The following is a 27,000-nucleotide window of genomic DNA, read 5'->3' as shown; positions in this document are numbered from 1 at the left end:
ACCCTCTTACAGCACTAACCAGAAAGACACTGACTTGTTATTTCTCTTTTCTGCCATACTGACTTTGTCTCGACAAAAGCAATAAAGAATCAGCGATCAGTGGAGTACGAAGGGAAAACATTTTTACAGAAGAATTTGAGAAGTTTGTTACTGAACAAGTTTGTTTCTGATCTTTGTGATTCTCATGGTGATTCATTTTTGAAACAGTCGTTCAGAAAGTGAAAGTAAAGTTCAGATTGCTGGAGCTCAAACAGTGAAAATGGCTTCACTAAATGTATCTGAAGAAGAACTTTCTTGTCCTGTGTGCTGTGAAATCTTCAAGGCTCCTGTTCTTTTATCCTGTAGTCACAGTTTCTGTAAAGAGTGTCTTCAACAGTTCTGGAGAACCAAGGGATCTCAGGAGTGTCCTGTCTGCAGGAGAAGATCCTCAAGATCTGAACCTCCAGTTAATCTTGTGTTAAAAAACTTGTGTGAGTCGTTCCTGAAGGAGAGAAATGAGAGGCGTTCATCAGGGTCTGAGGAGATCTGCAGTTTACACAGTGAGAAACTCAAACTCTTCTGTCTGGAGGACAAACAGCCTGTGTGTTTAGTGTGCAGAGATTCAAAACAACATGACAATCATACATTCAGACCCATCAGTGAAGTGGTTTCATCATATAAGGTAAGACAAATGTTTCTTGATTCACATGTAAAGAACCATAACGAATGAGTCATAAACACAGATCGTTCCGGCTACTAACGTATCCTCAGTTCCCTGAGATCACGAGCATTGCATCAGTAACTGATGCTTATGAGGAAAACTTAGTTTTTCACTAAATACTGAAGCCTGATTGGTTCACGTCTCTGCACAGACAAAGGGCTTTTCTGTCCGCCAAAACAGGACAGACTGCCTATTTAAGTCACACCGAAAGCCATTTTCTGAATTTTTCCAAACTGGCCATGGCACGCAAGGGCGTAACCAGGGTTTGAAAATTAGTGAGGTCCGGGGTGAGGTGCAGGGCCGGATTAAGAATTCAGAGGGCACAATGTCTTGTAGGCCCCCCCTTAGACAGGCCAAATGTATAGTTTGTCCAAGGACATTTTAATTTTTCATTAACAGTTTTAGTTTACTGACTTAAAAGGAACTTTGTTGTACTATGCTGGAGTAAAGTTCATAAATGATAGTTCTTTCCCATAGGAGTTTGTAAAACTATGATGAGTGGACCTCTGTCCCTCTCGGGGGGTTCGGGGCATGCTCCCCCGCAAGGAAATTTTGTAAGTTTTAAGGTTAAATGCATCAATCTGGTGCTCTTTGAGAGCTCAAAATTAAGAGCTTCAACAGGCTTCAACCCATGAACTGTGCACAAAGAAAAAACATTGACTTGTACCTGGACATTGAAGGGGGCTCAAACATATTTTTTAGTTATGATATAGAGTTTCAGTCTACATTACATTATCACTGGTGTTTTAGTATGCCAAACAATTAGTATAATAATATAATAATGATTTATATAATTATTCCTATATAAAATCCATATAGCCTAATAAATGAAAATGAATATTTCAAAAGTATATTTTACATTACACTATAGGAAAATTACAATACTTTTGTCCTAATGTCTTCACTTGCAAGAAATAAACCCTTTGATCGCATGAGCAAAGTGCGCACTTTTCTTTAAATCACGCAGCACAAATATAATGCCTATATAGGATACTTAATTAAAGTCTTGTGCGGTTTTATAAAGCACAAAACCATATCACGGTTTCGATTTTAGTTCGTTGGCAAAATATAACGCTAGAGACCTTTATGTTAGGCTATACATTTTACATCTCATGTGTATTGGGAAAAGGGAGAAGAGCACATTTTTTGCCATTCTACACTCTCTCTGTTCTGTCTGTTTTGGAGGATAAACATTGATAATTTAGACCTTCTTTATTGCATCACAATTTGTTATGTAACAATACTGATTACTGTAATAGATTTTCATAATAAACATTGCTATATGGATAAGTACAGAATTGGTGCAAACTGCTGTCCCACAACCAAAAAACACATTTAAAAAGCATTTAAGTATTCAAATCTTAGATGTTTACAAAGATCCTTCTATTATCTATTGAATCCCACAATAATATTTAAAATATCAGTAAGTTTAATATATATATATAAAATCATCATTTATTGGGTACTTTCAATTGGGAGGAACATGTCATCATTGTTTTGGTAGTGACAAAAGGGAACACATAATCATTTATTTGGGGGAAATAAACACAATTTTTGTACAGTTATGCAAATCATTAGTATCTTAGTGTTTTAGTATGAGAGTTAAAATTCTGTAATTGCTACAAAAACATTACTGTCACTACCGAAAATGTACCGTCACGACCGGAACGTGGATGTTTTGTCTAAAAATAAAGTATATTGAATTATCATCTAAGATGTTAGTATGTTTGGTTCAATGTTTATTCAAACTAATGAATCCTTAACTTTGAAATCAGTATGATTAACAATGCCTTTTACAACGAAAAATTGGATTCAAAATACAACAAATCTTATAAATTACACTTGAAATATTGTCAAAATTGTAATTGTTATTGATTTACCTGTGAAAACTTTTTTTTTAAAAATAGCAAAGAAGGTAGATGTAAACAAAATATGAATAGGTCATAAGCCTTATTAAATTATTTAATATTGTGTTTCGGTAGTGACAAATTTGGGGAGAGGAAAAATATTCCAAAACTTTCTGAAAATACAATATGATAACTAATTGCATACATACACAATTTGCAATTTTGTGTGTATATACTGTATATAAGAATATGACACATAGGCCTACTGATGATGAATAAAGTATAAGGCTATTAAATAGCAGTTCCAAAATAGTTTTTGTAAATACAAATAAGTTGGTATGTCAGACCACAGTCATTTAGAAATATAGTGCAAAAACAAAGTGAAAATAAAGTGGCATTTTGGGGTTAAGGAAACAACAGTTACCATGGTAAATACACAATACTAACATGAGCTGTTAATGAACATGACCACTGATCCTGATGAATAGAATGAAAATTGAATGAACATAAACCTGCATGTAAATCATTCCAAACATGAAGTAAGTTGCGGAATTTATTGGCACTTTTTTGGTAATTTCATGACTTACAAATTGACATCAACTACGATGTTGTTGCATCATGCTTGTAGTTTCTTTTGCGCTTTATTTATAATAAAGTGACATAAAGCGCTCTACCGCATTTGCGCGTGTAATTGAAGAGGACGCGCAACGAGACTGGCGGGACAGGAAAGTATGTTTTTTTAGATGAGAGACTTTTTATTTCGTAACAAGTTACAAATAACGTTAGAATAATGATACAGATATGTATTGTTTTTGATAGTGTTGTTCATTTCTTACAGATAATCACGATGATCATTGCGTTTGTCTTACCGAATGTGGTATCTTCCTGTCAGCAATTACAGTTTGTCTAAGCTTCTTCTTTTTTATTAACGCCACGAAAAACATTAAAAAAACAAAAAAATAATAATAATCCGAAATAAGTTCAAAGCTTGTGTTTTGGAAAAGAAAATTAATATATCACTACTAGCCCTAACATTCAACTTCCCACTTTATTAACGTCCTAAAGTGTCACAATAAATGGGAAAAACGAGTCCAAAAAGACGTATAATAGGTGGATCTGGCAACACGGAGGCTGCACCCGCGCCCTCACTCACAACACGCTCTCAAGCCCCGTTCACTGTTCTACCTTCTCGCAGCGACATGAATTGCAAACACACATATGACGCGGTTTAAACGGCTAATTAATCATTCGGAGATCTTGAAATTTTATTTTTGAATATAAAATAATGACCGAGGTCCGGACCTCGGTGACCTCATAGCTGGCTACGGCCATGATGGCACGACTAATCGCTTGGGCCGTAGACTTAGTGGCATGCAGGGCGAGGTCGGTCACGCTGCACAGCTCTTAGAAAGCCGCCGGATCCAGACCAGTTTCATCCATGGTGCAGAGAAGGTTGGCCTGGTAGACTTGAAGGACCACTATTGTATGAGGGGCAGATCCAGCTGGACCATTCGCTGCACTCTCTGACCGCGAGGGCAGATCCAGTTCTGCACGGCTTACAGGGATGGGCAGCTTTAGTCCAGCCGAGGGCCGTGGGCGACGGCCTCTCCCAATGGCGGAAGCTTGGTGTGTCCTTTTTCCTTCGTGGCATCAACAAAGGTGAAGGCAGATGAAGAGGAATAGTGGACGCATGATGAGTAGGGAGCGCGCCATGACTTATTCAGTTCTTCGCGGACTCTTCTACAGGGGGAGTCATCGGCAGAGTTCTCTCAGTCCTCCGCTTCAGAGGCAGCCAGAGACATAGTGCCATTGTTGTAATATTATATTATTTTATTGTTGCTCCTCTATGCCCTGCCTTTCTGAAACGCATCGATTTTGACAAAGCTCATCATTCTGAAAAGCGTGGTGTGCTCTGATTGTCCAGCGATCCAGTGCATTGTGATTGGCACGAATACCTTAAGCGTGTGACAGAAGTGTCACGCCCCTTACCACATCAGCTCCCAAAGCAATAATCAAATCAAGTATATTTGTATAGCGCTTTTTACAATACAGATTGTATCAAAGCAGCTTCACAGTATTAAAATAAAATAATACAACAAAGTTTGTTTCTAGCGGAATTTATTGATTGATAGAATAAAATTAAATATCCCCAAAATATCCCCAACTGAGCAAGCCAAAGGCAACAGTGGCAAGGAACCGAAAAACTCCATCAAGTGACCTAATGGTGTCCTAAAACTCCATCAGGTGACCTAATGGAGAAAAAAAAACCTTGGGAGAACCCAGGCTCAGTCGGGGGCCAGTTCTCCTCTGGCATTTATGAACTAGAGGCCGGATTGTAGTTTGAAACTGTGAGATTAACAATATTATATGAATGCCTGGCTGAAAAGATGCGTCTTTAATCTAGTTTTAAACTGGGAGAGTGAGTCCGAGTAACGAACAGTATCAGGAAGACTATTCCAGAGTTTTGGAGCCAAATGTGAAAATGCTCTCCCTCCTTTGGTTGATCTGGATATCCTAGGTATGACCAAAAGCCTCGAATTTATTGATCTTAAAGAGCGCGATGGATTATAGGGTGATAGAAGATCCGTTAAATAGACTGGAGCTAAACCGTTTAGGGCTTTATAAGTCAGTAGCAATACTTTATAATTAATACGGAACTTTATAGGTAGCCAATGTAGTGATGATAAAATCGGTGTTATATGATCATATTTTCTTGATCTAGTAAGAACTCTAGCGGCTGCATTTTGGACTAACTGTAGCTTGTTTATTGAGGATGCAGGACAACCGGCTAATAAAGCATTACAGTAATCTAGTCTCGAGGTCATGAATGCATGAACTAACTTTTCTGCATCAGAAACTGATAGCATATTACGTAGCTTAGCAATGTTTCTAAGGTGGAAAAAGGCAGTTTTTGTAACATACGAAATATGATTTTCAAAAGACAGGTTACAATCGAGTATAACACCCAGGTCTTTTACTGTAGAGGATAAAGTAACAGGACATCCTACGATGTCAAAGTTGTATTGTGAGAGGTTCTGTGGGCGGTTTTTTGAACCGATAAGTATTACCTCTGTCTTGTCTGGATTTAATAAAAGAAAATTACGCGTCATCCAATCTTTTATATCTTTAACCCTTTAAAACCGGATGTGCGCTTTTCGCCAATATACGGCTTATTACGGTAATGTCCTGCTTTCCGTCTGCAAATGACAGCAGTGCGAGATGGAAGGATTTGAACAGAGAGATTCGACGCGCGGCAGGTTAGAGTGTTTTGGATTGCATAAAATAATAAAAGAAACAAACAAATACATGGCGAAAGAAGTGTTAGACAGCAGAAGAGGGGATTGGGATGATTTTTAATGAAATTTGGGAGGCGGATGGCCGTTACTCTTTCACGTATGTAAGCATGTAGTGCGTGCGTGTGCATGCTTGAATGGGTGCATTTGTATGTGTGTGTGTATGAAAAAAAGTATCCTAAATGAAAACTGTGCAACTCAATGTCACAAAAAAAATTTGTATATATGTATTATAGTTAATTTTTCAACTTTAAAGTGTTAGTTTCTTTCGTAAGAAACTACATGTAAGCATGTAGTGCGTGCGTGTGCATGCCTATGAATGCGTGCATTTGTATGTGTGCGTGTATGAAAAAAAGTGTCCTACATGAAAACTGTGCAACCCAATGTCACAAAAAAGACTTGTATATATGTATTATAGTTCATTTTTCAACTTTAAAGTGTTAGTTTCTTTCGTTCATGATTTTTTCTGCTTTTTTTCTAAATAAAAATCAGTAAATTTATTCTCGTTTTTTTATTTTTGTCTATTTAAATTCTATTTACAAACTCACCACACACAATAATGGTCAATAACTGTAATTTGTTGAAAGCTTACCTTTTTCTGAAAAAGATGACACCTTGCACATGAAGATAGCACATTGTTTTAGAATTTTACAGTCAAAAAATCAAATTATGTGAAAAACACCTATTTTAGCTTCAGGTTCTAAAGGGTTAACACACTCTGTCAATTTGGATAAATTAGCGTTTTCATCCGGCCGTGATGAAATATATATTTGAGTGTCATCAGCATAACAATGGAAACTAATTCCATGTTTCCTTATAATATTTCCAAGTGGCATCATATATATTGAGAATAACAGAGGGCCTAACACAGATCCCTGCGGCACTCCATAGTTTACTTGAGTTATGATCGATTTTTCTCCATTTAAATAGACAAAATGGTAGCGGTCAGATAAGTATGATCTAAACCAGCTTAATGCTTGTCCTTGAACACCAGTATAATTTTGTAGTCGATCTAAGAGTATTGTATGATCTATAGTATCGAACGCAGCACTTAGATCAAGTAAAACTAGTATTGAGATACAGCCTTGGTCAGAAGCTAAGAGTAAATCATTTGTGATTTTAACGAGCGCAGTTTCAGTGCTATGATGCGGCCTGAATCCTGACTGAAACTTTTCATAGATATAATTTTCTTGCAAGAAAGAGCCCAGTTGAGTGGACACAACTTTTTCTAGTATTTTAGACATAAAAGGTAGATTTGAAATGGGTCTATAATTTGCTAGATTATTATGATCTAATTGTGGTTTCTTAATGAGAGGTTTTATCACTGCCAGTTTAAATGTTCTTGGAACATGACCTAAAGATAAAGACGAGTTAATAATATTGAGGAGAGGCTCTTCCACTACAGGTAACACTTCCTTCAGTAGTTTAGTTGGTATAGGATCTAATAAACATGTTGTTGTTTTAGATGAAGTGATAAGTTTATTTAACTCTTTTTGTTCTATAGTTGTAAAGCACTGTAATTGTTCTTGCGGGGGGAAAATTGAGGCTGAATTATAAGGCGCGATTGAGGATTGAACGTTTACAATTGTGGTTCTGATGTTTTCTATTTTCTCAGTGAAGAAGTTCATGAAATCATTACTACTAAACTGTAACGGGATATTTTGTTCGGGTGACGTCTGTTTATTTGTTAGTCTAGCCACGGTGTTAAATAAAAACCTAGGATTGTTTTGGTTGTTTTCTATTAGTTTGCGGAGATGCTCAGCCCTGGCCGCTTTTAGGGCCTTTTTATAACGTGACATACTGTCTTTCCACGCGATTCTAAAGACCTCTAAATTAGTTTGTTTCCATTTACGCTCTAAATTACGGGTTTCTCTCTTTAGAACATGCGTAGTATTATTGTACCATGGTGCTTTAATTTTCTCTGTAACCTTTTTTAATCTAACGGGTGCAACAACATCCAATGTTCTAGAGAGAATGGTGCTCATAGTGCTAGTTAGTTCTTCTAGTTCATCTGTTTGTTTGGGTTCAGGCAGCAGCTGAGACAGATCAGACAAGCAACTCGAGAAATTATCTATGGTGGATGGAAGGATTGTTCTGCCTGGTCGAAAACGCGGCACCGCATGACATATTACAGGAGTACGTAATATGCAAGTTACCAAGTAATGGTCAGTGACATCATCACTTTGTGGAATGATATCTATATCGGTTGGATCGGTTCCATATGATATAATTAAATCGAGTGTATGATTAAGACGATGAGTTGGTCCGGTGACGTTTTGTTTGACCCCAAAGGAATTTAATAAATCTATAAACGCAGCCCGTAACGCATCATTTGGATTATCTACGTGTATGTTAAAATCTCCAACAATTAATGCTTTATCTACATTGACCAATAGATCTGAGAGAAAATCTGCAAACTCTTTTAGGAAATCAGCGTAAGGCCCAGGCGTATGGAGTGAAAACAGTCTCAAAACCTTCCACAAATGCACGCGAGAGATCCACATGCGTGCGCAGCAATCCACAAATGCACGCGAGAGATCCACATGTGCGCGCAGCAATCAACAAATGCACGCGAGAGATCCACATGTGCGCGCAGCAATCCACAAATGCACGCGAGAGATCCACATGTGCGCGCAGCAATCCACAAATGCACGCGAGAGATCCACACACGCAAAGCAATCCACAAATGCACGCGAGAGATCCACACACGCAAAGCAATCCACAAATGCACGCGAGAGATCCACACACACAAAGCAATCCACAAATGCACGCGAGAGATTATCTCTCTCACACACAAACACAGCGATCCACGAATGCACGCGAGAGATCCACACACACACACACACAGCGATCCACACACACGCAATCGTGCATTATTGTCCTTACTCGCATTGCTTTGCTCACAACACAATTCACAACTTTGCTTTATCTGTACCTGTAATTTCAGAGTCTTTTGCATTGGTGTTCTGCCTTAAAAATGCCCCTGAATATGCGCTTTTGTATCTGTGGAATCTTTTGAGACTGTCGTTCCGCGGCCCTGATTCACAAATGCACACAAGCCTATCTGTCTCATAGACTGTGATCTGTCCCCATTACCTGCAAAGATGCTATATGGTGTCTTCCTCCAGAGGGCGCTAACCGGCCTTCGAGCTGAATCTCCCAAAGGGCTGGATTCATTTCGTTTTCGGACTTAGCGAGACAACTGAAGTCTAAACATTTTTCACTAAATATCATATACATACATGCAAAGGTAGAGTAAAACCAAACCCCTTTTTTATTCTTCAACGTGAAATCAGAATAGGCTATGTAACCTGTTAAGAAAACCATACCCCACAGATAACAGGAAAGCTTTAAAGCATTTCTGTAACTGTTGGCAAACTACAAGGCTGTACGTTTTCTTTTGTTTATATAATTGTAGTTCTGAATGTACTTTGTGTAATGTAATAACCCCTCCCCTCACACACATATATTAAATGGAAATTAATATATTTTCAGCAATTACCTGTATGTTTTGCTTTCCTTATTTTTAAAGAGTGGATGAATGCTTCCACATAATTTAACCAACAAAGTAAAATATTTCTTTCAAAAGAATCCACAAGTATTACCCTCAAGTAAACAATTCTTATGCAAACCATTACATGGAAAAGTTGGAAAGTGAGATTTGCGTCAGTTGCTCCTTTTGTGGTGAATCAGATGAACCAGTTGTTCATCTTTTTTTGATCTGTTCATTTACTATAAAGCTTTAGCAAAAAAAAATCAAAGTTTATTAAGAGTTATATAATAAAAATGGGGGAAAAGTATATTATTTCAACCAACTAAATAATGAGACTGGATGATATACTCAATTCAAGGCAATATTTATTTGGCTGCAACCACAACACAAAAACCACTTTAAATTGAATGGTTCATTAATTGCCAAACATGTTTTTTCAATCTGCGAAAACAGGAATAGTTCACCCAAAAAATGAAAGTTCTGTCACCGTTTACTCATCCTTAAGTTGTTTCAAACCTGTATGAGTTTCTTTCTTCAGCTGAACACAAATGAAGATATTTTGAAGAATGTCAGAAACCAGACAGTTGACAGTAGCCATTGACTTGCATAGTATTATTTTTTTTTCTACTATGGAATTTAATGGGTTCCGTTAACCGTCTGGTTTCTGACATTCTTCAAAATATCTTCATTTGTCCACACAGCCAGGATAACCAAGGAGTGGCTCTGTAAGAAGCATATCAAGGTTCTGGCGTGGCCTAGCCAGTCTCCAGACCTAAACCCAATAGCGAATCTTTGGATGGAGCTCAAACTCCGTGTTTCTCAGCGACAGCCCAGAAACCTGACTGATCTAGAGAAGATCTGTGTGGAGGAGTGGGCCAAAATCCCTCCTGCAGTGTGTGCAAACCTGGTGAAAAACTACAGGAAACGTTTGACCTCTGTAATTGCAAACAAATGCTACTGTACCAAATATTAACATTGATTTTCTCAGGTGTGTAAATACTTATTTGCAGCTGTATCATACAAATAAATAGTTAAAAAATCATACATTGTGATTTCTGGATTTTTTTTTTTAGATTATGTCTCTCACAGTGGACATGCACCTACGATGACAATTTCAGACCCCTCCATGATTTGTAAGTGGGAGAACTTGCAAAATAGCAGGGTGTTCAAATACTTATTTTCCTCACTGTATATGTGTGTGAGGGGAGGGGTTATTACATTACACAAAGTACATTCAGAACTACAATTATATAAACAAAAGAAAACGTACAGCCTTGTAGTTTGCCAACAGTTACAGAAATGCTTTAAAGCTTTCCTGTTATCTGTGGGGTATGGTTTTCTTAACAGGTTACATAGCCTATTCTGATTTCACGTTGAAGAATAAAAAAGGGGTTTGGTTTTACTCTACCTTTGCATGTATGTATATGATATTTAGTGAAAAATGTTTAGACTTCAGTTGTCTCGCTAAGTCCGAAAACGAAATGAATCCAGCCCTTTGGGAGATTCAGCTCGAAGGCCGGTTAGCGCCCTCTGGAGGAAGACACCATATAGCATCTTTGCAGGTAATGGGGACAGATCACAGTCTATGAGACAGATAGGCTTGTGTGCATTTGTGAATCAGGGCCGCGGAACGACAGTCTCAAAAGATTCCACAGATACAAAAGCGCATATTCAGGGGCATTTTTAAGGCAGAACACCAATGCAAAAGACTCTGAAATTACAGGTACAGATAAAGCAAAGTTGTGAATTGTGTTGTGTGCAAAGCAATGCGAGTAAGGACAATAATGCACGATTGTGTGTGGATCGCTGTGTGTGTGTGTGTGTGGATCTCTCGCGTGCATTCGTGGATCGCTGTGTGTGTGTGTGTGAGAGAGATAATCTCTCGCGTGCATTTGTGGATTGCTTTGTGTGTGTGAATCTCTCGCGTGCATTTGTGGATTGCTTTGCGTGTGTGGATCTCTCGCGTGCATTTGTGGATTGCTTTGCGTGTGTGGATTTCTCGCGTGCATTTGTGGATTGCTGCGCGCACATGTGGATCTCTCGCCGTGCATTTGTGGATTGCTTTGCACACATGTGGATCTCTCGCGTGCATTTGTGGATTGCTTCGCACACATGTGGATCTCTCGCGTGCATTTGTGGATTGCTGCGCGCACATGTGGATCTCTCGCGTGCATTTGTGGATTGCTGCGCACGCATGTGGATCTCTCGCGTGCATTTGTGGATTGCTTCGCACACATGTGGATCTCTCGCGTGCATTTGTGGATTGCTGCGCACGCATGTGGATCTCTCGCGTGCATTTGTGGAAGGTTTTGAGACTGTTTTCACTCCATACAGGCGGTCTATATACGGTAGCCAAGGCTAGAGATAATATGGATTTTTTTCTAACATCTAAGAGCGTAACATTTAGTACAAGTATTTCAAACGAAATAAACTTATAACCCGTTTTCTGAGTAACATTGAGAATATCTCTATAGACCGCTGCAACACCGCCGCCACGACCAATCAGACGGGGTTCGTGCTTATAGGAGTATCCTAATGGAGTAGACTCATTTAGACCGAAATAATCATTAGGTTTAAGCCAAGTTTCAGTAAGGCAAAGTACATCGAAGCTATTATCCGTGACTATTTCATTTACAATAACTGCCTTAGGTGTGAGTGATCTAATGTTTAGAAGACCTAGCTTTAGAAATTGTTTTTGGTTACTAATAGCAACATTTTCTGGTTTAATAACAATTAGATTTTTTCTAGATCCTGCAGTAGATTTATTATTTGATCTCACTAAACGAGGAATAGACACAGTTTCTATGCAATATTCTACACTATTTATATCAGTTAATTTGGTGCAGCAGAGACTATGATTTGAACTTTTGGTTACTAGTCAAAAGGTATTTAACATTTTGGAGATGTTATCTGACAGAAGATCCGATCCGAATCTGCTTGGGTGTAAGCCATCAGCACGGTAAAGCCTAGGACGCTCCCAAAACAGATTCCAATTATTTACAAAGAGCAGTTTCTGCTCATTGCACCATGACATTAACCATTCATTTAGCGCGAATAATCTACTAAACTTTTCATGACCTAGTCGGTACGTGGGAAGCGGTCCTGACACAATGATCGTTATATCAGGCGATGTGCTGCGTACCGTATCGATCAGATTCCTGAAGTCTTTCTTCAGAACCTCTGTCTGTCGCAGCCTGATGTCAGCCCCTCCCGCGTGCAGGACCACAGTTCCGACGCGCTCGTTCAGAATCTCGGGAACGTGAGCAGCGATTTCAGAAACACGAGCACCAGGAAAGCAGTGACTATGCACCTTACTTTTATTTAACGTAGCTTGTACGTGTCGAACGATGGAATCACCGATGATCACAGCATCGCGTTCTGTTTCGCTAAGAGGGGAGAAGCGGTTTTGTGTGGATATCTCGAAAACCGGGAGGGTCGGAGAGAGTTTTCTTGGTCTAGACCTGACTCGCGTCTTCCGCTACGGAAATATCCAGGCTTCGTGGTGGCATGTTGGAGCCGGCGTAAACGAGACCATAGCTGATCGCGGCCTCGACGCTCGTGACCGATGCTGAGTAACGCACGGAGTAGACGAGGTCGGAGTCAGCGGGTTAGTAACGTTGATCACTGATTTGTGTGCAATTGCATCGGCGCGTGATGTTTCAAGAGCTAACCGCCGGTCTATCAGCTCGGCTTTTCTCACTAAAAGGTCGTGGATCTGTTTCTCAACAGCTTCCAGCTCAGACTGCAACGCGTGTAGCTCAAATGTATCCTCACCTGCACCAAAAGGTAGACTTACATCTGATATATTCGCCATTTTAACAGATGGACAGTAAGTTAAGTTAGCAACGACGCTACCAGTGATGCTATCAATATTAATACTAATTTATGGCTTAAGTCTTGGATATAATCCGTCTTTTTAGTGGTACGGGTGTGGAGTAGACGCACGATAGGCGAAAAAAAAAAAAATGTTTGTTTATAAATGAGTGCGGAGAAGACGCGTTCAGCCGTGATCCACGGACGTAACCTATAAGAGTATCCAGCGTTGGATCACTAGGCTTGAGACACGTCTGCTCAACAGTCCGCGTTGTAACTATGAGGTGAGGAAAAATAGAAAATGTTCGTTGTAAGTGAGTTTAAAGAGAAATCAAGAATTATAAATAAATCGATGGAGCTCCAAAGACAACAACGCGTTCAGACGCCAATGACAGGTGACAATGACAGGTGATAATGTCGGTACCGTACTAACTTATCAATTCGAGCCCAAATCTGATCCGGAAAACGCAGAGGGCCAAGCTGATCGGGCTGAACTTTGCCAGCGCGACTGGACCAGAACGTATCAGATTGGTAAAGTTTTATTACATTGGGGACATAATTACTGATTATATATAATGACTTATACCGTCTTTTTACACGTCGCGCCGCGCTACGGGGGAGAACACTTTGTAAGCATAAACCATGTCTGCGTTTGTGATCGTACTCTATACTGCTCAAAACTCACGTTTGAATAGTCAGTAGCAAATTACTAAAATATGAAAACATACTTACAGGCTGTGTCTGTGAGTCAGAAGCGCCAGACTGGACTAGCAAAGATTGAGTTACCCACTTTCTAGAATCAGCCTTTTTGCACAGCCGGCCTTGTACTCTCGCAGGCTCTGGAAACAGTCCTCCGGAAAAAGCGCAGCACACAGTCGAATATTTTGGTTGTACTTTTCTGGAGCAGTGTTGTAAGTAAAGCTTAACCACTGTTTTCTAATTTTGTCCTCTTTTGGAAGGCCAAACAAAGTAGTTTCACAGCGTCTCCACGACATGCCGGCGCCGGCGGCAACAATAATACAGCGAGAATAAAAGTTACACCTTCTTTCTGTGCGTATACATCTGGGCGGTGTTATGAAACTCTGCGCACACACACTGACGTAGATTTGTGCCGGCGTGTTTGAATGAAGCGTTATAGGACGGCGTGGCTGAGCCTTAACTTTTACAAAGAATATCTCTTTGGGTTTGAGACTTTGAGCTTTGTAACACTGCAGATCTTAAACAGCCACTAAAGAAAAAGAAAAACAAGAAATCGTATCATATCCTTTAATAATGATATTTTTTCTTGAAGAGTTGCTGGATAGCCGCAGGGGAAAAGCACAGAGCTGCAGGTGTCGAAGAGCCGTATATACATATATTGGGAAGCTATTACTCGTTACTTGCTCCAGTTCTCTCACAGGCCCCCCACTTTAGGGGTGTGACTAACAATTGAGTCCCGGACATCGACGCTCAAGCTGAAGTACAAGCTCTGCTAGCAAAGGGCTCTAGAGGAAGTTCCCATGGCCCACACGACTCAGTCTTTTTCTTCCTCGTTCCAAAGAAGGATGGCGGCCTCAGGCCCATACTCAATTTGAGATGTCTGAACAGCGAATGTTAACTTTGCTAACCATTCAGAATGCTAACATTGAAACAAATCCTCTAGCTGTCGAAGCGCCGTTAATCCGCTGCTTGAGACTTGTTTCAGCAAGCAGAAAGGCTCCTATCTTCTTCTCTTTGGAGACAGCGAGGAGATGATCTTCACACTTGAAGGAGAAAACTTCTGATGAAAACAGTTTTCAGCGCGACTTAAATATGCAGTCGGCCCCGTCAGTTTTAGCGGAAAAGCCATTTGTCTGTACAGATGCACAGACATGAACCAATCAGGCTTCAGTATTCAGTGTTGATCTGATTGAACAGGGCTGCAGTGATCAGGACTGGTTGTGTATAGTTCAGCTGAACTACATTATAAATGCAGTTTCATAGATTTGAGGAATTAGTAACTACGGGGGAAAATACATTTTCACGCCGGCCCAGTTGGTATTGGATAAATTTTTTTGTTTCAATAAATAACAATGTCATTTACAAACTGTACTTTGTGTTTACTCAAGTTGCAATTTCTGAATCAATTTAGTATGAGATGTACACAAAAACAGAAGAAATCAGGATGGGGGCAAATACTTTTTCACTGCATTATATGATCATATCACTGTATTGTCTTCTCTTCACTGTAATCTGGTGTTTTATGTATTTTTGTTCAATTCTAGGAGGAGCTCAATACAGCACTGGGGTCCTTACAAGAGAAACTTCAAGACAATGAAAAAATGAAAGCAGAGTTTGAGGAAACAGTTCAACACATCAAGGTGAGGAAACAGAAACGAGAATCATTTTCATTACAGCTGTTGGATCACTATATACAGCTATGATCTGATATAATAGATTCCAGTTTATTATTTCTGTAAATGACTAGCAGCAATCTGCTTCTGGATCCGTTTTATGTCGGGTATCCGAGTTTATCTTGGATATTAATGATGTGTGTCGATTGAGATGATTGAAGTGAATGTGATGTGATTTCAGTCTCAAGCTGAGCACACAGAGCATCAGATTATACAGCAGTTTGAGAAGCTTCATCAGTTTCTCAGAGATGAAGAAGAAGCTACAGTCACTGCACTGAGGGAGGAAGAGGAGCAGAAGAAGCAGAGGATGAAGGAGAAGCTGGAGGAGATGAACACACACATCTCAGCTCTTTCACACACAATCAAAGACACGGAGGAGATGAAGAAAGCCAATGACGTCTGCTTTCTGAAGGTCTGATTTCAGATCGTTGATTGATTGATGATTGATTGAGTTCTTGATGATAAATGGTGTGTTTGTTCTGCAGGAGTTTCCAGTCTCAATGGAAAGGTGAGTGATCTGCTCCTGTCTCTGGTCTCTCTGGTTCTGATCCAAAGCCACTGCAGTTCTGACTCCTGAATGTTCTTCCAGAGTCCAGAGCTCACAGCCGGATCCACAGATGGCTTCTGGAGCTTTGATTCATGTGCCACGATACTTGGGCAACCTGCCGTTCAGAGTCTGGAAGAAGATGCAGGACATCGTCCAAAACAGTGAGTCTGACAGCAGGAGATCTGAGCTGGACATAGGGTTGCCAACCGTTCCGTATAATACGGAATCGTTCCGTATTTGACACATAAAAGTCTTGTTCCGTATTGAACTGATACGGAACGCACTTTGTTCCGTATTTTTGAGAATCAACTCAGTGCAGTGAAAAAAAACCCCGACGGTGCGGTAGATACTAATTTCTCCCCCGGATTGTCTATGATCCGCGTAGCGTTTTTAACATCTTGGAACATCATCAGAGAATGCCCTTTTAATTGGTCGTTTCAGTCATTGTGAGTCACGTATCGTAGCAACGATGACGACAAGTGACAACAGCAGGAAATGTAAAAATGACTTACTCCGAGCAGCCGGCGAAAAAGAAAAGAGCACAAAAATATAGAATTGAATGGGAAAATGACTACCCATGGCTGGAATGCGTGAGGGACAATGAATACACGGCCGAGCGATGTCACGGTTCCTTGTCCGTCAGACGTCTCCAGCTGATATGGTAGGCTATGTAATTTTAAAACTCAAATTAGTTCATAAGAAAGTGATTATATTAAAAGAGATAGTACAGGTTTAGCCTAACATTGTAAAGAAATCAAAAAAGTACACATGGAAAAAATAGCTGCACAATGTGCTTATTCTGGAGGTTTATTTATTTCTGTGAGATTTTCCATGTGCATACATACAGGTGTTGTATTGTTTGAATGCAGTATTTGAGTGCAATATTTTAGATTTTCTTTATTAGCTTTTTTTCTTTATGTTTTTATATTATTGTTTTGCACTGGAAAGAAAGTTAACTATAATGGAAGTATAATTATATAAATATATTTGCACTACACCTCCTTAAAATGTTGTCTAATTAAATTAAAAATATATTTTTTGGCACTGGAAAGAACATTCTAGAAGTCTAATTCTATTGAATAAGTTTGCACAAGGCTACAGAAGTTTTGAATGTTAGATGTTGTATTTGTTTAAGTTAAAAATAAAATGTATTATAAACTAAAATCCATGGTTCATTGTTGGCAAAATGATCATGATAGGCTTTATATTTCACATCTAACTTATGTGGTCTTGTATATTGATTAGGCCTACTTTGCTATTCTATAGGCCTATAAGTTGTATTATAATATGCTACAATGTATTAAATATATTTATCTAAATATATCAATTAGTTTCCACAATATTCACCAGAAGTCATCATTTCAGGAGTTATTTTTTAAAAAATTATTCCTTGGGGGGCGTGTCCGGGGGCGTGTCATGGGGGCGTGTCCCCCCTTCCTTATTTTCATTTCAGAGAGTTGGCAACCCTAGCTGGACATGATGGATGGGGGGAGAGTTAAAGGCTCTTCATGACAGAGATGCATTGTTGTGAACATGGTGCTAACATGATTAACATGCTGCTACTGCGTTTTAGTTAGCATTGTTGACAAGTTTTTGGATGGTTGGAGAGTTAAAGGTTCTTTATCACGCAAACAGATAGATACATGATGTTAACACATTTATCTTTTGCTAACACGATTAGCATGCGCTTAGCATTATGTTAACATGATTAGCATTTTGCAATCTTGCTTTTAACAAAATGTTAACAAGATTACCATGTTGTTAACATGATGCTAACATGATTAGCATGTTGCCAGCTTGATGCAAACATGATTAGCATGTTGCTAGCATAATGCTAACACAACCACCATGTTGCTTGGATGTTTTAACAAGATGCTAAAATGATTAACATGATGCTAACATGATTAAAATGTTTTTAGCATGGTGCTAACATGATTAGCATGCTGCTACTGTGTTTTAGTTATGTAGCATGTAGCATGTAAAAGTCCTGTTTGTTAGCATTAGTAAAGGGAGCCAAGCACCATGTCTCTACGATGTTCTGGTGCAGAGATATAGGTCTTTCTGAACAGTTGCTAGGGTACTCTGCTTAGTTGCTAGGGAGTGGCTTGACAGCTGCCAATGATGTTACTTCAAAGGCTGCTTACCAGTATGAATGATATAAACCAACCGCAACTCCTCTATGACATTCAGATTAGAAGATATCCCTCTTTGGATTTGGGTTGCTAGGGTGCTTGACAATGGTTGCTAGGGCGTGGCTAGGAAGTGTTGAAGGTGATTCATGATTGGCTGATTGCTGCCCAGAGTCAAACACGCCCACCCTCAATCATGTTTCTATTGCTGTGTCCCAATGTGAAGTCTGCATCCTCCGAAGGCCGTATTTGAAGGCCGATTGCGTCACAGCGGCGCGTCGAAACGTCACAGCGGAGCGACGAAGGATGTCCCAATTCAAAGGCTGCACACTTCGGAGGTCGCATTTGAAGGCTGATTGCGTCACCGCTTCGCGATGAAGGCTGTCCCAATTCAATTCTGCATCCTCCGAAGTCCGTATTCGAAGGCCGGTTGCGTCATCGCGGCGCGACGAAGGCTAAAGCGACGCCAAATGCACCCTTCGTTTCCCCGTGAAAGGAAGGATACATAAATGGACACTTAGCGGACTATCCTACCCCATAAGTCATCGCGCGTCGGTGACGACAGCATTTTTATTAAAAAAAATGACGGCCGAGAGTTCGCTGGTGGACAGCAAATTCACATTTAAATGTAAGTATTATGTTTTCATTTACTCAAATAGCTAGTGAAACCACAGTTAAAAGCCACAAGTTTTTCTTTCTTATAAACTTCATCTTAAATCCATCACCATTGCGTGGCTTCATTTGTCAGGTGGTCTGAGGCAAAACTTGTGCTAATATTAGTTTAATAATTGTTTCAGGGAGCAAGGAGCAGACAGCTCAATTTATTAAACTGCAATTAAAAAAATAAATAAACTAAATAAATTAAATTACATTTTATTGTAATATTTGCACTAGTCTGTCTAACTTGTGTAAATAAGAAATATCACTCACCCTATAAAGCCCACAACAATAAGAAAAGCAGTAGATAAGGCAATGGGGTTTCACTTTTATGTGTTTTTGTAGTGCTTTCATGCAAGCTATATCTACAAAGGTTTAACCAAATTTGAGGATTCATGAATATGATTTTAAAAATAAAAAGTAAGAAAGTTGAGATCACATCTTTGCTGAAATGTATTGTGCTGTTGTTATTAACAAGCCATGGTTAATTTGCTCTGCCTTAGGGTTGCAGACAGGAGAGGGTGTGAGTGGGAAACCCACTGCTGAAACTTGGCCCTGGTTTGTCCTCATGGATGAGATGTTGGGACAGAGGCATTGCACCCTCATTGCCTCAATCCCTGAGGACACACCAGGGCCGAGTTCAGCAGTGTGTGACCAAGAAGAGGAGGAGCCAGAGGCAGCAGCAGCAGCATCAGCACCAGCACCACGATGAAGGCGAGACAGAGAGGACGAGTTTTTGGACTTGATTAGAGAAGACATGGGACTGCAGAGGCGAGGAGAGCACAAGAGAGAATGGACAGGCTGTTTTCTCCTCTTGAAAGAATGATTGAGAAATATGTATACAGGTCCTTCTCAATAAATTAGCATATTGTGATAAAGTTCATTATTTTCCATAATGTAATGATAAAAATTAAACTTTCATATATTTTAGATTCATTGCACACCAACTGAAATATTTCAGGTCTTTTATTGTTTTAATACTGATGATTTTGGCATACAGCTCATGAAAACCCAAAATTCCTGTCTCAATAAATTAGCATATCATGAAAAGGTTCTCTAAACGAGCTATTAACCTAATCATCTGAATCAACTAATTAACTAATTTATTGAGAAGGACCTGTATATATATATTCTTGTTTAACTTTTTTTCACTTATATTTTTTAAAAGGAAAAAAAAATTATGCAACTTTAAATGTGTAAATAAAAGAGAATTCATTGCTCTGGACATTGTTTATTTTTGTAATGACAGTCATAATTTCTACATGAAACAAATTCTTCTATAACTTTTTTCCCCCAACTATTTACAACATACTTTAAACATATCAAAATCAACATAAACATTTAAATTTACAGTACATAAAATAAGAAAAAATGATGTAGACTTTTATTCAGCTGAGTGGGAGACCCTGGTGTGCTGCTGGACCGGGATGGGCTCCACAATAGAGACCCTGGTAAGGCCTCCTGCTGGTGGGACATCATCTGGGACGGGCTCCAGAGTGTTTGACTGCATATTTACACTATCCACGTCTACCAACAGGTTTGCAGGGCTGACTCATGGAATAAATATTGAGATACTTTATTACACTGAATAACCACTAATACCGCTTTGGGGAAAAACTACTAGTCATATTTCAAACCTTAGTTAAGCAAACTTATCTTGCATACTCTAATGTATTTAAGGTATCAAGACAGTGGTGGAACTAGAGTTTTATACATGGGGTGGCCAGGGGGTGGCCACTGCCACTTTCGGGGGTACACAGTACACACACACACACACACACACACACACACACACACACACACACACACACACAGACAGTGGAAAAGCTTATGGAAGGAATTGGGTCACTCTGTTTGTGTCTATAAGTGTTGAACATCCAAAATATTTGCAGAAAACAAAGCTGAAGCACCAAGGAGATAAGATACCGTAGCATGTGTCTGTTATGAACTGCTGCATTTATTTACAAAAAAAATGTTTTTTTTATTTATTTATTTTATTAGATATAGCAGCCATCAAGCAGACATGTACTTGAAAAATTTAAACAATTTTATTGCCCATTAATATAAACTTTTGGGTGAACTATCCTTTTAATCTGGCAAAATCATCTCAACTTAAATTCCTGAATTGGGTATGTGATTGACTGCCTGTGTCTGGTAGATGCTCTGACCTGTTCCTGGTCCTGAAGTCTGACCACACTGACTCTGACTAGCCAGTGGTGATGCAAGGGCTGGGGTCTGTTTGCACCTGATCTGCCTGTCCAGTCCAGTCATTTTAAGCCAAAATGGGGGTCAACCTTGAACAAATTGCAACAGAAACAAACTCAACTGATTTTGTATCCTCAATATGTCCTAAGTAAGGGAAAAAAAGCCCAGAAGAATCCCATTAGGGGAAAGTTTCGAAAAAGACCCAAATATAGCCTATTCATACTTTCTCTCACATGAATAGGGTAAAAATGTTAACCTTTAGATATCACCATGAAAATTACTGAGTTGATTACTTACATCAAGACAAACAAAAAATGTATTACAAGTTTTTTTAAATTGTTTGTTAACATGGACAAACGGTGCATAATCTAATTACGTATGTGCTAATTTGCATAAATACCACAACAGATCTAAACATTGGGTATAGCCAGGTGAAAATGTCTTGTTGAATCTTGTTGACACAGAACAGTAAAATACTTAATGTTAAGGTCTGAATGGAACCCATTTAGGCTACCCATGAACATTAATAGCCTACATAGAGGCAGGAAGAAGTACTTTAGAAACCAGCCTTTATTAATTATTAAGAGATGGGGTTTGGGGCTGGGTCTGTGGGACTGTTTCTGGGGGACGAGTCTGAGGGAAGAACAGGAGACAATGGTAAGGAGAATGCAAAGGACAAAAGGTAAAATAAAAAGTGAATCCCCAGAAACAGTTTTCGAAACTTTCCCCTAATGGGATTCTTCTGGACTTTTTTTCCTTACTCAGGACATATTGAAGATACAAAATTATTTGAGTTTGCTTCTGTTGCAATTTGTTCAACCTTTTTTCATAAAAAATGTTTGGACTATGTTTGTGCTTATTTAAAAAGATCTCTGATAGCCTATCTCTCCCTTTCTTTTCATGTTTAATTGACCCTGTTCAAAAATATGACACATTTAAAATATGATTCCAAATTCCAATCATATTCATATTCTAATCATCATCCAATTACCAACATTTTTATCTTAACTCTTTCTCGCCAGTATATATATATATATATATATATATATATATATATATATATATATATATATATACAAAAAAAGGTGTTTTTGGTCATTTTCACAATTTCATGGCACCCCAGAGTATTTTGTTGTATCTGAACATAACAAAAGAAAGAACAGACCCTGTGCTTTTAAAAAAAAAAAAAAAACTGCTTTATTCTAGCTTCGTGCGTCTTTTTTATCAACACTTGAATGTTGGCAAGTTTCATAAAAAGCAACATGAGCAAAAAGCTGAGAAAATCGCATTTTTATCAAAGACTACATCTAAATCCGATTTCATGACGATAAAAACACAGTAACGTTAGATCGAGTCCATCAACACCCTACACCCATAAAGCTTCACAGTCCTAGTGATCGCATTATGATATATCACTTGTTTCTGCTCTTCTTTGCCTGCGTTTTGATCTCCTATCCTCACATTAGCTAGAACATTTGTATACTGTAACGTACACACGGCAAGGTAGCCTATGCGTGTATTAGGCCTAATGTATTCGGAGCAAACCACCCTGATGCTAAACCTTGAAAACTTACTTCAAATATGATGTTTTCTTATTCGGTGAAGTTCGGTATCTTGCAACCATCTCTCGTCCTCTGCTCGTCCGTTTGAAAACTGTGCGCGCGACGCGCTGCCGGCGAATGTTTTTTTTTTTTTTTTTTTTAAATCAGCATCAGCAACTGCCAGTAGCAAATACAATTTTGGGGTGGCACCCGGGGTGGCCAATCGCATGTCAGGGGTGTCCAGTGCCACCCCGGACCCCCCTCTGGCTCCGCCACTGTATCAAGAGTAAAAGTAAAGGAATTCTGGAGAAAAAAAAAAACCTTGTCAGGGTTTTTATGATGGTTCTGCTTTTATATTACTGCATATGTTGCATTTTACTTCTGAATATTTTCAAGGTTGATACATTTAAACTATATACTTTTGTGTAGTTTATTGTAAAACAATGCATCATATTGTAAAATAACAATTTTGTAGTGTTGCTGTCCCGTGTGGGAAAATCACTTCGAGTATTAACGATGTAGTTCCTTACATACCACCACTGGTTATTTTGAAAATTAAACTAACAAAATGTAGGCCTATTGTCACAATATTAACAAATTGTTGCTAACTACAGCTCCGTCCCATTTCAAAGGGCGCATCTGAAGCGCTCGGACCGGTCTAGCCGGACGATTGTTCTTGTCGCCTAGCAACAGTGACTGACAGCTGCCGATGACGAGTGGGAGTTACATTCGCACTGGACTTTTTATATTCAACTGAGTTTTATATTCAAATAGGGTTAAAACCTGTGTAAATATATTTACCATGGTCCATTTATGTGCATAATAAAAAGAATACACTAGCCTACAAAATCGCATCAAGGTAAGATATAAATGAACATTTGAATCTTCGGCTAAGCCGAAAGTAGGCCTACATGACCTGGTCCTCCAGTAAAATATAAAACATAAAAATGACAATAGCCAATTCTGGCTCCATAGCTGTTTACTTAATTATATCAAATGAATTGTCAGGATGGCAGCATACTCTCGCTTGCTTGGCGCCTGGAGCGATAATCGGGAACACCTGGCTGCACAATTAGGAAATCCTACGAAGGCTACATGGTGTGTCGTTCGGAGGACGCATAGGCTGCATCGTTTGAAGTCCGCAGCCTTCGAAGGATGCAGTCTTCACATTGGGACACAGCTTATGACACTTCTATCCAAAGATATTCCATTTGATCTCTTTGAATGGAAGTCTATGGAACTTGTTGCTAAGGTGCTCTAAATGGTTGCTAGGGCCTGGCTTGATAGCTTCACAATGATCCTGAGAGATTGATTGGACTGAGTAAAATGAGCCCGCACCCTTGTGTCTATGACACTGTGATGATCCAGAATTATGTTTAATACAAAATCCCTATGCAATTTACCATAGTGGGACAAACATGTATGCGTTTCATGCATCCTTCACCATAGTAAGTCTATGGGAAACTTTGGGAAACTTTTACCCCATTGTGAGGCATGACACAACAGACTGTCATAATAAACTAATTTAAAACAAAACACAGACTATAAGAGCCAATAAAATGAAGATGATCAGATGCTGAAGATCAGACACACACTTACAGTTTTTCATCTACAGCATAAATCTCAACAGATCTCATTGATTTATTGTTATTTAACTTTCCCAAAGTATCAGTTTCTCTTGATGGACACAAATGTCTGAATCTCATATTTAATGTTTGTAGTTGATGCCGTTAAACGCTGATGATAAAAACGAGTGTGAAACTAATAACAGCACTGACAGTGATCAGAGGAAAATTTGTTTGATCAACAGGACGAGTGTCATAATTCATAATAATCTGTGTTGGGTTCACTCTTGATCATTATATGAAGATCAGAATAAAAGCTTCTGTTGATTGTGTCTCATCAGCTCCTGTGATTCTGGATCCAAACACTGCGAATCCATGGCTCGTCCTGTCTGATGATCTGACCAGTGTGAGAGACAGCGAGAACTATCAACCTGTTCCTGATAATCCAGAGAGATTTGACTATTATAACTGTGTTCTGGGTTCAGAGGGTTTTAACTCAGGAACACACTGCTGGGATGTGGAGGTTAAAGGGAGTTTAGGCTGGACTCTTGGAGTAACTACAGCATCAAACCAGAGGAAGGGAGATGTTTTCTTTGACACTGATGTCTGGTGTGTGGAGTATGATCTGGACGGAGAGCTTTTAGATGCTGGTTTTCATGTTAGACAGGATCTTGATCGTGTGAGAGTGAATCTGGACTATGACGGAGGAACGGTGTCGTTCTCTGATCCTGTAACTAACACACATCTACACACATTCACAGCCACCTTCACTCACACACTCTTTCCATTCTTCAGGTGTTCTGACTCTCTGAGGATCTTACCGGTCAATAGTCAGTAAACGTCACTCCTGTAGATCTGGATCTTCCTGCTTTCATCATGTTTCCAATATTTAATCCATATCTCATGAGTAAGAGTGCTGTTGATCTGAATATCAGTACGGTGGCTGTGATTGGGCCATGATGATCACATGACTGATATCCAGCACTACAGCAACACTCAGATCAATAAACAAGTAGTTTTCATTTATATTCCACTTCACACAATTAGACCGATTAGAGACCGTTTTAGCATTCATGTTTGCAGGATAATTGACATTTACCCGATTATTACAGTCAATGTGTGTTTATTAATTTCTTAACTTTTAGCATCATAATTATATATGATGATTATATATCATTTGTCTTGTATTACATCAAATCACTGAAGCAGTAAATTCTGCACACTCAGTGTTTGTTCAACATGAGACTAAATGAATAATTATTTCAGTTATAGAGGAGAAATGATCATTTGTTCATTGGAATAAATGGTGTAAAAGTTTCTTGCTGATAATCTTGTGTTTTAAATAAATAAATAATATGTGATTATGTGATTTAATGCTCAGAGTGAAAGATTAAATGTTTGGGATGATAATTATGGTTTAAGTCATGGAAACAATACTTTACAGACGTAACATGTTTATTTTACCTTTTGTGGCAGTTTGCAATTTAGGTTAAGTCCAACTACGCCACCCGGAAATAGTCCGGGACCCCACAGATTATTCAGGTACACAAAGCACGCAGATACGTAGTGGCTGAGTCAGATAACAGACAACGATGATAGTACAAAAGTTTATTAAAAAAAACACATTTAATAAAATACGACACGATCTTCAGTAATAACTCGTAGACTCAGATAAATCAACAATCACACGCACACACCACTTCAGAACCTGGGGGATTTGTCCTGACTATTAGATCAACACAGCAACCACTCGTGCTCTCTCACAACACTCCACCCGTTGTGAACACTGCAGACTGTCAGTCAAACCACCACCACACCCAGAAGACTTCAGGAACCACGGGTACCCCAGATTCTGAAGGGAAAAGACGAGAACAATCAATATAACAATAAACAAAAACACATACACTTTCCACATAAAACTCTGTCAATGAAGCGTATAAATCACACCCGGCCGTAAAGGCCTGTCTTTCTCAGTAGCAATACCAGCCAACCAGCTAATGCTCGTGGACCGTGATCAGCACGATAGCGGGCGTTAATGGGTCATTCCCCTATGTCTTGACAAACATATTAATCACAAACAGAAAATCAATTCAACAAACAAAACAGAAAATACAAAAGAGAACCAAACATTCCTAATAATGTACAAATATAAGGGTGACACACATAGACCTTCGTCGCTGTAAGGTTACCCCTCCCCCGTCCTCAGTCCACCCGTCGAGGAACACTGACAGCCCCAATTTAGATGTATCCTGGCAGGCTGTACGCTCGGCGCGTATTTTGATCAGCTCAGACGTCGTCCTTGACCGGATGGAGACCGTCACACTGTTGAATTAGAATTCGCATACAAGTTCACAGAAACTGTAGTTCAAATAAGAAACTGAAGGGCGGGCGAACACAGCGACTTGGGAGTGAAACACGATCCGTCCGAAGTCGTCCAGCGTCACACACACAGATAAGAGTTACAGAAAATAGCACGAGCCGACAGTCTTTAATGCTCCCAAAATCTGCAAAGCCTGCTGCAACACCTCGACGCCTCATACCACTATTAAAACATAACATTAGGTTTACAGGGTTGCCAACTCTCACGCATTCAGCCTCAATCTCACGCTCTCACGCTTAACAAAGAAATCTCACGCTAAATTAGACATTCTTCTGTGCTGTATTTTTTTTCACTCGTGTGCACTAAATTTCAGAATTACTATAAACAATTCAGGCTCTTAACTACTGGATGGACCACTATTTATGGCGCAAATTAGTTAAAATCTCCCGGAATCTAGAGCGAGCACGGATGCGAGACAGTAACTGTAGCGCACGCACGGCGTACGGCAGCGTTGAGCA

The 27,000-nt window shown here is 39.3% G+C and overlaps 1 protein-coding gene across 1 annotated transcript; it reads left to right on the top strand.

Annotated features, from left to right (window-relative positions):
* Nucleotides 1–26,980, top strand: LOC311066099 (nuclear factor 7, brain-like). The gene is made up of 6 exons (XM_084087096.1): nt 1–661; nt 15,390–15,485; nt 15,700–15,930; nt 16,004–16,026; nt 16,108–16,226; nt 24,504–26,980. The coding sequence occupies exons 1-6, from the start codon at nt 260–262 to the stop codon at nt 24,998–25,000; spliced, it is 1,368 nt and encodes a 455-aa protein (XP_083943222.1). The 5' UTR covers nt 1–259; the 3' UTR covers nt 25,001–26,980.
* The last annotated feature ends 20 nt before the right edge of the window (nt 26,981–27,000 follow it).

Source organism: Abramis brama (genome assembly GCF_963993115.1).
Source record: "Abramis brama genome assembly, chromosome: 16".
Lineage (NCBI taxonomy): Eukaryota > Metazoa > Chordata > Actinopteri > Cypriniformes > Leuciscidae > Abramis > Abramis brama.
Note: the sequence above shows the minus strand (reverse complement) of the source record. Positions and strands in the feature narration are given on the sequence as shown.

What these genes read in the sequence shown, in the direction of transcription:
- LOC311066099 (XM_084087096.1), top strand. Translation starts at nt 260, where the DNA reads ATGGCTTCACTAAATGTATCTGAAGAAGAACTTTCTTGTCCTGTGTGC. An exon ending in AAACAGTTCAACACATCAAG is followed by an intron (nt 15,486 to 15,699) that starts GTGAGGAAACAG and finishes ATGTGATTTCAG; the next exon opens with TCTCAAGCTGAGCACACAGA. An exon ending in GCAGGACATCGTCCAAAACA is followed by an intron (nt 16,227 to 24,503) that starts GTGAGTCTGACA and finishes GTGTCTCATCAG; the next exon opens with CTCCTGTGATTCTGGATCCA.